Source organism: Meleagris gallopavo, chromosome 5 (genome assembly GCF_000146605.3).
Source record: "Meleagris gallopavo isolate NT-WF06-2002-E0010 breed Aviagen turkey brand Nicholas breeding stock chromosome 5, Turkey_5.1, whole genome shotgun sequence".
NCBI classification, from domain to species: domain Eukaryota; kingdom Metazoa; phylum Chordata; class Aves; order Galliformes; family Phasianidae; genus Meleagris; species Meleagris gallopavo.
The window spans coordinates 54,298,484-54,309,842 of NC_015015.2; the positions used below are offsets into that span (position 1 = coordinate 54,298,484).

Consider the following 11,359-nt stretch of genomic DNA (forward strand, 5'->3'; position numbering starts at 1 on the left):
CCTTCCCTCCTTACTGTAATACCTTGTCTACCTCCTTTGAACTCGCTGACATTACATCTGTGCCGCTATTGCCTGTGGCAGCAAATTCCTTGCTGAGCAAAAGAAGAAAAAAAGCACTTTCTATTATCCCTTTTAACTGATCTCCCACTTGTTTCCATATGTCTCCCCTTATTCCAGCATTGTGGGATTTTTAAGTCCCAGAGCAATTGTTTCTTACTGCAGCGATCTATCTATTCTATTTTGCCAGAGAAATAAAACACCATTCTGTGCAAGGCGCCTCGACACAATCCCTTTGGAGGTTTAGAGCAAATCAAGGGAAAAGCAGATTTGAAAGATAGATTTGGGCTTTACAAATTGTTTCTATTGGTTTGCAGTCTCTGTATCCTCTTGGAACTGTGCACAGGAACCGTCAATGTGAGCATTACATTGCAAAGAGTTGAGAATGGTTCATTTTCTCATGCTAGCTCAGTTGTATGCGTGATTGTTGGTCCCTCCAAAGACACAGGCGAGATGCTTGATGCAGCTATTAAAAATGCCTTTATCACATGCTGCAGGAGAGCCAAGCTCAGCATGGTGAGCGGCCATCACAGCTAATAAAAACCTTCTTGCTCTCTGTGGCAAAAAAGGATTTAGGTTCCTCAGGGATGGCTTTGCTGGCTGCCACCTGAAGAGCTCTGACCTTCCTCAGAGCCAACAAACAGATTGGGGCTAGGGAAGGTGCAGGACTCTGTTGTGGGGAATCTGTTGTCAGTCCTTATCCGGGATGAACCCCATGCCAGGACAAAAACTAGACAGCTTGTATGGGTTGGATAGACTCTGTCTGAAGCACCTCATCAGGGAACGGCTGGGAGATGTACAGCAACACTACATAACCTAAATCACAAGGTACCCAGACAAAGGGGTCTGCTCTTGCTAAGAGTTTGCTGTGCTTATGAAGCATAGGAGTATAAACCCAACCATTCTCACAACTATTCCTCCCCTTGAAACAGGCCCCAGGGCACTGAAGACAAACTTCACAGCTTCTGACTTCCAAAGACTGCCATAAGCACCGGGCATAATTAAAACATGAATATTATAAAAAATGCATTGGTAAGGGCTCAAGGCTGCAGAGCTGGAAAGCCAGGTAGCTTAAAGAAGTGCCAGATATTTAACTGGTCTCCAAGATTTGCAGATGTTTTTCAACCTAGTATTGCAAAAACTTACTAACAGAGGTGTGTTTCCTAAATTGGAACCAGAGAAGAGAATGTGCTGCTATATCCAGTACTTTTCCAGCACTGTAAGATCTTTTATTAAAAATAAAAAAAAAAAAAAAAGAGAGGAAAGTGAGGGATAAGAAAAAAAGTCAAGGGCTGTTTAAATGATTTGGGATGCTTACCTAAATCATGTAGGAAAAGGAAAATTCCTTCTGCAAACTGAAAGGAGTCAGATGCAATTGAAAGAGATACCATCAGCACATTTTCCCCTCTGGTATTAAGCTATTCCATGAGAGTGCTACAGAAGGCACTGGTTGCAGCTGATACAACCTTAGTGATATTTAGGTGTTTATTTTCTTATTCTTTTACTCAATTATCAAAACAGAAACTATTCAGTAGCTTGCTTTTGGAAACCAGCCTCCTTCAGCTGGTAAGAGACAATGTATTACAGCACTTACATCAATTAATTAAAACTTGCCTTTCCAAAGCCACTGGTCAGGTTGTCTTTCCACCAGCATCTCCTTTACAGTCAGAGACACAGAGTGCATGTCTGCAGCTCCTCTCTGCTCTCTGCTGCACCTTTGAGGAGATTTATAGGGATTTGCACGTGGTTTTCTTGCTTGAAGAGAGATTATGTGGCATGATTAAGAGATATTCTAGGAAAGAAACCACTAGGTTTGATAAGCTTCTTGACATTCCCTTTGTTTGATATAACACCCATCAGTTATTAACAGGTTGTATTGAGCTGCTCTCAGCTTCAGCAGAACTGTGTTGAGTAACAAACATTTCTCCTCTCCCCTCTCTGTAGCGGCAGCCATTGTCCCGCAATTTCTGGAATAACTATTCTATATTAAAATATAAAATGTATATATTTATATATAACATTTTATGTTTTCTGTATGTATGCTGGCTGCCCTTCCACATGTAAAGCTACAGGAGGGTTAAGACCAGCTGAGTTACAGCTTCTCCTATATCATGGGAGATGGAAATGAAAGGACTTTTGAGGTTCCTGCACTCAAAAACTTGTGACCATACTGCATGGCCCCTTACAGAAAGTAACAGAAAGTATGTAATATGAGAGACATCTAACAGCAGGGATTCACTGCAGCCTGCAAGTTAAGAAGATGAAATCCACCACTTAGAAAAACTGTTACCACTGTCTAAGAAGCTGTTCACAGAGACATGTAATTCTTGGTGAATCTCTCCTTCCCACATTTGCTACACAAGGAAACCTGAGAAAGTACTGTTCTGCCTTACAGCGGGAGACAGCAGGAAGGACACAGAGGAACCACGGAAGAATGCATCTCTCTGCTGATCTTGCTATGGATCAAACGGGCTGCACACACACCCCACAAATTCCTACCAGGTACACCAAGCTCACGCTCTCCTTGGCTGGGCAGAACACCCTGAACACACAACTTTGGGCAATCCATTTACCGATCACTTCAGAGGCACACCTGCTGCATTACACAGATCCATCTGGTTACAGCACCCTACCATCTGCCCTTCGGTTGTACCAACCAAGGTCTTCAAGCACCCTGAAGCGAGGAGGATTAATATTACATTTCCATCTGCTCCACAATGCAAGCTGCTCATAAGCAACACCCTGAAGAACTGCAGAATTGCAGAAGTTGGAAGGATCCTCTGGGATCATCCAGTCCAACACCCTGATAAACTGGGCTCCCTACAGCAGGTTTCAGAAGTGTCCTCAGTCCCATCCTGCCCTTAAAAAATGCAAGTCACTGGAAGAACAAGAAGAGCCATGGCTATGCAGTTCTCTCAAAGCACAGATCACACACGCAGCAACATTTTAAACTTGCTCCATTTCCTGCACGACTGAATTCCAGGGAATGTTAACAGGCCACATTAAAGAGACACTGAGGTGGTGACAACGCCAATACAAAACCATAGATTGAGTCTGTCCCAATGTAACAAACTTAAAAAATATATTAAAACAGACTGTTTATTACAGCATATGATGTGTTATATTAATTTACACAATGATATATATATAAAAACAGCCATTGATGATGTACAGTAAATTGGACATCAACAGGAATATTAAAACTACTGATAATCATGCACGTGACATGCATATGGTTTGTTTTTTCTTTTCAAAAGCAGTTTTACACAATATACTGAAGTTACTAAGCCTTGGTCAGCTGCTCCAACAGTTTATTCCGAACAACACTACAGTCCACACTGGGACTCCCAGGAAATCAGAGCAGAGTGCGCTCCTGAGAAGGCAACTTAACCTTGGAGATGGATTTAACAGGAGCCCTTTCCTCATGGGAGAAGGTTGGGGGAGGACAGGGCCAGCTTCAAGAAGAAAATCAATGAGAAAAATAAACAGAACAGGCTGGACTGTCAGTAGGAACAAGTTCAAGATGTGGCACCAGGAGCAGCAGAAAGGGACAAGCAAAAACATTAAGACCACCCACACTCCCTCCCCCTCTTCCCCTAAAAATTTATGACCTTAAGCTGTTGATACCCTGTATAAGACCCAGAATTGGAAAAATCTAGGCAAGGATGATCCATTCCCAAAAACATGAGCCTTTTTTTCCAAGCCTTCTGATACTATGCACTGGAGGCTGTTCACCACTGAAATGGCAGTGTTACGGTTTTTTAAACAAGTGTAATGGTCTTTTATTTCCATTTGAAAGGCACTAGTATCCACCCAAGTTCAGAAGACAAGTGACATAATTTACCTTAAGTTTTAAATATTTGTATAGGTTGTATAAAAAAAAAAAAATCTGTGGTAATATGTACACAAAAGCACCTTGCTTCCAAAAGCAGAAACAGATACATTCCACCAAGTCACTTCACTAGACGGTCGTCATGAGCTTCAGGGAGCCTGACCGAAAGCGCAGGATTTTCTTCTTGAGGTTATGGGAGGCTTTGATTTTGACAAAGGCCTTTGCCGCATTTTCATGCAGCTCTGGAGCGGTGACGGTCTGGATGGGGAGCGTCTGGACAAACTGGGACCAGATGAGACCCCCGCTCTCATCAGAGTCGCTGGTGGTGGTGCTCTCCCCGACGAACTCCACCTCGCTCAGACTGGACTCGCTATCTCCGAAGCAGTTCGTTGTGTAGTTGCTCTGCTCATCCTCACTCGTGTCCACCACGGTGGAGTGGAACAGAGACTCGCACTCTGCCGAGTACTCTGAGTCACTGGCCACATAGGCGTAAGGGCTGACATATGGCAGAGGAACTTGAGCGTAGACTCCTACGCCATCTCGTCGGTTCCTCCTTGCCCTCCGCAGGGCCTCCTCGTAGGAGATCTCCGCTGAAGACTTCCACCGCCGGTAGTCGGCCCGCTTGTGTTTTGGTTTGGCCACCACCACCTCCCGGCCATGTCCGTGAGACCTGACCACAGATTTATGCAGACTGGTTGGCCGCCCCTGAAGGCCTGACTCTAGCTGCAGACCGCCGCCGCGCTTCCCCCTTGAGGAGGGCTTTTTCAGTTTCTTATTTGTATCCAACTCATCGGGAAAGCGGCACTTCTTGCCGGTTGGCTTGCCTTTCTCCCGCAAGGCCTGAGCACCGTTCTCGAGCCCATTGGCGAGGTGTGGTCTGTGCTTCAGCGCAGAGCTTTTCAAAATCTTGACGTTCCTGGTGCCTTTGTGGAGCTTAACGCTTTGCTGCTGGGCTGGGATGTACTGGGCGTTCACCAGCAATCCGTCATCGAGGCTCTGAGAGGAAGAGCCCTCGCTTTTGAAGTCCAGCGCGGGCCTTTCCTCCACAGGAGGCGATGATGAGTGAGCCGCCTGAGAGCTGCCCTTCAGCAGGACCTTTTTGGGAGGCTGGCTGACCCTGGTCTCTGGCTGCAGCACCACCGGCTTCCCTGGGCTCTCTTTGGGAGATGCAGCGAAGTGCTGGCTGCCTTCCTTGGGGACATCCCCCGTGGCAGCCACCGCGTGTCGGCTGAGCTCTGCAGGCACCGCCTTGGCACCCCGTGGCTGCTGCTTGTTCTGGAGTTCGCTGGGTGGAAAAGCCGCTGGCAAAAGCACCTTTCTGCTCTCCACCTGCTCGCCACCTGCTTCCCTCGGCCTCTGCTTGAGCGGGGAGGGAGCCGTGTTCTCTGAAGCAGTTGCCCCGCTGGATGGCAAGCTCACTTGCTTCACGCTCTTCAGGTTCACGACGTTGCTGTGTGAAACCGGTGCGGCAGCCTGCCTGACACACATGCTGCCATGTCGCAAGATCCCTTTGGTGGGATCGGCGTTGAGACTTGTCCTTGGTTTGTTAGTCCTTACAGAGTGAGTCTTTCTCTGAACCAGGCTTAAGATGTAGCCATCTATCCTCTTGCTGGCAGATGGGCACGAGGCAGGCCAGGAGCCCGGCGGGAGAAAGGCATCGGTTGCTTTTCCTGAGTCTGTTTCAGATCCGGCGCAAACATCGGTAATGTCACAGCCAAGCCTCTCCTCTTCTCGCTGGGGGTTCTCAGTCACAGGGAGAAGGAACATGGGACTCTGCACAGCTACCGCGTGGAGTGGGCTGGGGTACCGGTAGACGTCACTCCCGTTTTTAGACACCAGATCACACTGGTACTTTGGGTGGACATCTGCAACGACATCGAGGGAATTTGAGTGCGGTGTGGACAAAGAGCGACAGACAGAGCCCGCGGTCTGGTCCTCATGTTGGCTTTCTTTATTATAATCCATCCAGCCTATGAGATCTGAAAGGCATTTAGAAGAGTTTAGAGCTTGCCAGTGACAGTTCTGCTGCTTTTCACATGCTGTCAGGAGCACCGGACTCATCTACACAAACGCTTTCACTACAGTACTGCTGTTCAAACAGGAGAAACCTCACACTCAGGGATGCTGTTCAACAGCTATAAAAGGGTCTGAGGGTTTCTTCCTAACTGCATCTATGGAGGGTTTGTGCCAACATGACTTCTTCACTGAAAAAATAAAACCCAGAGCCCTCTTGGGTCCAGGCTGCTGAGAGCTTCTTGTTCTACATCCAAGCCACTCAGAAACCATGTTTCTGTGCTATACAGTCATTTGTGTAACTCACTGTGGGCCTCAGCATGCATGAGTTTTATATTTTACTGTTAAATGCAAAGGGAAACATGAAAACATGGACAAGAGACCAATAAATTGCTTCTAGCTTATGACAAGCTTCACTTCCATATTTTTTCAAGTATATCTTGGAATATAAAAGAAAATTCAGATTATGAATATGAGCATCCTACCTGTTTTATAATTATAATAATGTCAATTCACTTTGATCAATAAAGAATTAAAGAATGGGAAACAGACTAATATTTCCACATAAGTACAAGGAGTGCAGGTCAATACAGCCAGTATACCCAGGCCTTGGCTCTGCAAAGAGAGTTCTTTAAGAGAAATCCAGTGCCTTTCAAGATGCATGAGTCAGATTTAATAACTAAGGCACTTATGTTGGATATAAGCAACCTTAGCAGCAAGGCTTCAATCCAAGCACCTACGATCATGATTTTATTAAGGTCTAGTTCGCTTGGTCTTCTTGGTTAGAGAGACAACCTAAATGATCCTGGCAGACCACTGTCAGTCCTGTTTTCTACCCTTGGGCTAGAAACTTCAGCCAGAGTGCTCAAATTTGAAAGCTCAGTGCTTGCTACTTATCTTAGGCTTATTTCAAAAGAGGTCTCACATACTTTGATGAAATTAGCTGATAGCGATGATGCTCCTGTGTGGGCAGGAGAAAAAGAATAGGGAAGTCAAGAACAGGAACTTCCTCCAGATCACCTCCCAGTTTTCCCACATTTCCTAAATTCTATGTCAGAGTCAGGAAATGTTGCCAAAAAGACTTCTTTGAAACACGCCAGACTGAGAAATTTCATTCCTATAAGTGAGACAGCATGATTAACAAGAGCTTTAGATTTTTGTGTTGCATACAGAAAAAAAAAAGAAAAAAACAAAACAGCAAAGTAATCTGCTGGAAAGCCCTGTGCATGTTTTTATGTTTGGCTGATATACCTTTCAACAGGGAACATTAAATTACCTCAAGCTGCTCAAAGGATAACTTAGAGGAGTTCTCAGCATCTCAGAATCAATGTATCCCAGGCTGAATTTTCCCGTTTCTGAGTCAGAAGAGCTTGAAGTATTTTATCCTCGATTCACAAAATTTCACTATAAGTTAACCTTAAGGAGCAGAATGGAAATTGGAAATACTATGGTTAGGAGCATCCTCCACAACCCAGACTGGACAAAGGCTTCTGAATGAGTGTGGCTGCGATGTCAACCAGTAATGCTCAATCACAGAAGTCCTACTGAAGTGTCCTTCCTGGACAATAGACAGAGGTGGCCTTCCTATTTTACTGTCATACATGTTAAAAATTTCAACTTCAGCCTAATGTCAAAGGAAATTCGACAGCTCTCTGCCAAAGAGATAAAGTACTTTTACTCTGTTCATGATGTCTTCGTCTCTAATGTATAAATGGAGAACAAAGCTCAGTATGGTCACCTGGGTGTTGAGGACCATCAGAACTGAACAAAAGACTGCTGCAAACAGAATGACTTGCAACCTGCAGCTAGCTCCCTTCTCAGCCACTTTCAATAATGACAATGGTACATCTATATTGCGTGGCTTCAGAGTACCTGTAATTATTGCTATTTAGTAAAAATGCTTTTCTTAAAGAAATCACGAGAAATTAGCCGACTAATGTGTTTTTGTGCATATGTACCACTGCCCTCTGCTGGGTAGAGCAGCTGCCATATTTTCACATGTTATTTTCATGTGCTTAGAGGGGCAGATTCACAAGCAAAGATGGAGCAGTGGAGAAGAAATGGTCCTTCTTTGCAATACATGTACATGATAGGCACTGGAATCTTTTCAGAGCACAGCACGTCAAATGGAAAGAAGAAGGGTTAATCCAACCCAGATACTCCTGAGGCAATATTTCCAAAGCCAAAGCCACCTCCTGGAGCATGATGTATTCGACCTGCTTTTACTATACCTGCAGATTTAGGGCGTCCATCTGAGATATTCAGTGTTGCCTCCAAAGGGCTGCAAAAGCAAGTGCTAGAATGGCAACTGGATAAACACTCACTGAAGACAGAGTTAGACGAATTGGAGAGCGATCCAGAAGCTCCATCACTCAGCTCATAAAACCCTACAAAAATAAGAGTTTGCATTTATATTAGTTATGTCTACATAAAGTTACCATTCGTGCCCCTAAAAAAGCAGTGCAGCTCATGTTTATGTTGGCTTACTCTTGCAATTAGTATGGGGATTTCATTCAGTCGTCCAAAAAAACAGCGCACAATTTAGTAATATCCTTACTGCTACAAAGAATTCCGTTTAACAGTAAAGCACTTAAAAGAACACAACTTTGCTCGGCATATGAAATCTTAAACTATTTTTTTTTAAGCTCTTATAGGGGTTGAGGTTTTAACTTTAACAGGGGACTACAGATTTTAGCAAGAAAGCTCAAGGCTGTGTTGGCCAGCCCACTCATGTAACAGTGCATTCTACCTTCCAACGCAAACTCCCCAGCTATCACTTGACTATAGATCTCTGCCAAGAGTTGGGCCCAATGCTATCCATTATTTTCATAAAAGTTCTGGACAAACATGTAGTATTTAAGATGACAAGAAAGGAGTGCAGGCAGAAAAACTTCTAGGTAAACGGGGTCTACTTAAGAAAAATGCAACACACTACAAACAAGATTTAAATTGTACATTTAGGAAAAAGGAATTCTGGGCATGTCTACAGAATGAGGATGCATTCTGGAAAATTATACTCCTGGAAAGGACTTAGTCAGCACGGAAAAGTAGCTCAATCAAGCTTAATGGTATGGCCAAAAAAAGGCTAACGAGATTGTTGGATGTACAAAGAGACTAATGAATAGCAGGTGGGAAATGACTTCACCAGCCTACATGGCAGTGGTAAGAAAGACATTAGAACAGTGTGCCTAGTCCTCAAATCTAGCAAGCTTAAAACAAAGCTAAAAAACTGGAATGGAGCCATAAAACTATTTAAGAGCTTGGAAAAATGCCTTGAAACAAATGACTTAATGAACTGACCTGTTTAGCTCATCAAAAAAGCCTGGGAATTAAAATATATAGCACCTCCAAGAGGAGAAAAGGCTTGGCAGTAGAAAGACCTTAGTCTACAGGGAAAAAGCATTTGAAAAATCAGTATGGGAACGAGTCAAATTCAAATTAGAACTAAGCAATGGTTTTAACAGTGCAAGTGATTGGTTGGTAGGTCCTCCTACCTCCTCAATGCTGTCAGAACAAGCCTAGATCCTCTATGTTCTTCAAAGTTAAATACCATTTACTGGCTCAAACACAGTAAGAACAGAATGAAATTCAATACAACAGGGATTAAATTATTAGATTCAGCACTCCATCTGGTTACAAGATCAACTCTGACATCTTTCCTCTGCCGTTGGTGCTTCCTTTTGCCATTTTTCCTGCAATCTCCTTCCTAATATGCAGGAGGATTGGAAGTTTTGTGGGTGGCCTTGAGAAAAAAATTGACCCAAACACTGAAAATCTAATTAAGCCTGAAACATTTCTCTGCCGAAAAACAGCAGCCCTTCCAGCAGCAGGTGAACTTCCCCAGTTGGCACTAATTATCAGAGCGTGAACGTGCTATCGACATTCGTGGTGGCAACACTAAGAACTGCAGGCAGCTTAATTCCAGGTACCATGGGAGGCTCCATCACGCTGACCATTGGCCTCACCTGAACTTGGACGACTGTCTGTCTCAAGGTGTTCATCTGTCGTTTTTTCCACATCCAGGCGGAGGTCACTAATTTGCTTATCTAGCTCTTGCAACTGATTTAATAGGCCAGCATCCCTCCTCCTCAAGCAGTTCTGGAAAACAAGACGGCAAACATCAGCTACTTCAGTGGGGCAGGCATGAAGGGGTTCCGAGGACAATCAGCCTTCTGCATTCAAGGCCATGTGAATCCCTCTTTCTTTAAAAAATAATAATAAAAACAGGAGAAAGTCCTGACATTCTAGATAGGCCCTCTGGATAAATACTTAACTGAAGAATTACGCAGGCACTCCACTCCAGCCTCTTCCAGCCAGTTCTACATAAGGAGCATGCCCCACAATACACTGTGCTGGCAAAGCACTCTGTTGCAAGAACACAGCTGTAACAACAAAGCTGTTCTCTATGATATGGTACAACCAGACCTGCGCATACTAAATGGGTTCCTTCAGTGAAAATACAGCCTTGCCAATGTAACAGGGGACGTTCACCAGCACAGTGATCTAGTCAGAGCGCACATCTGTTCACACAATGGGATGGAACAGCTCTGCCAACAAGTGTCTGTCATGAGGGAACCGCCTCATTCTGCAGCAGTGTAAGGCCATGTTCCACCATATAGGCAGCAGGATTCCCAGAGCTGGGACTGCAGCCCTTTTATTAGTTTAGCAGTGCAACAGGAAGGGTCATTCTTCCTCTACTCCCATTATAATTGTACAAAATTGCTGGGAGATGAACTTTAGGGCTATTTATGAAGGTAATTTGATGGCATAAAATAAGTAAGAGATGATTTTGCAAAGCAGTCATTAACCCACGGTCAATGCAATCAGTTTCCCTGTGTGTATTACAGTGTTGCTTATCCATCACCTGTTCTGCTTCATACTCTTTAATTGCTCTGACTTTGGGGAAAGCAGGAGGGAGGTTTCTCTTTTTTTCCTAAGTGCATCATTTGATCTGAGCCCAGCGGTGCTCTGATACGCTCAGAGCAAAGAGTTTTGATGCTCCAAACCCATTAAATCAAGGACAACCTTTCCCCGGGGCTGGGCCAATCCTCAAGCAAAGGGAAAGCGAACGCTGCCAGTATTAACAAGGCCATTTGAAGCTGTGCTGGCATTGAACACCATCCTTGGAGACCAAAGGGGCGAGCCAACCTTTGCCCACCTTTCAGAGCAGAGGGGTTTGGGTGGTGACTCTGCGCCACCTACTGCCACCAGCATCCCCAGTCAGCAGTGTGGCTGGTCCCAGTCTGCAATGTCAAGTGCATGAATGGATCACTATCAAGGATCCCTTTTTTTTGGAGGGGGGAGGTGGGGGCAGTGAATCCCTGGTACTTCAATACAGCTCTTTGGTATCCCTTACTGTGCAAGCAGCAAGATCGTTTCACTGGCATTTTGTAGAGGGAAACCATTCTTGAAATGGCACAGTGAATGTGCCAAAGCCAAACGAAGCCAAAAAAAAAA

The 11,359-nt window shown here is 44.6% G+C and overlaps 1 protein-coding gene across 1 annotated transcript in view; it reads right to left on the minus strand.

The window, feature by feature from the left end:
- Positions 1-242: 242 nt before the first annotated feature.
- DACT1 (dishevelled binding antagonist of beta catenin 1) overlaps positions 243-11,359 on the minus strand; it is a 13,003-nt gene continuing 1,886 nt past the window's right edge. Inside the window, exons 4-6 of the mRNA XM_031553795.1 lie at positions 9,868-10,000; positions 8,227-8,289; positions 243-5,868 (exon numbers count right to left, since the gene is read on the minus strand). Coding sequence (XP_031409655.1) covers positions 4,019-5,868; positions 8,227-8,289; positions 9,868-10,000 — 2,046 coding nt within the window. The 3' untranslated portion in view covers positions 243-4,018. The remainder of the gene's footprint in view (positions 5,869-8,226; positions 8,290-9,867; positions 10,001-11,359) is intronic.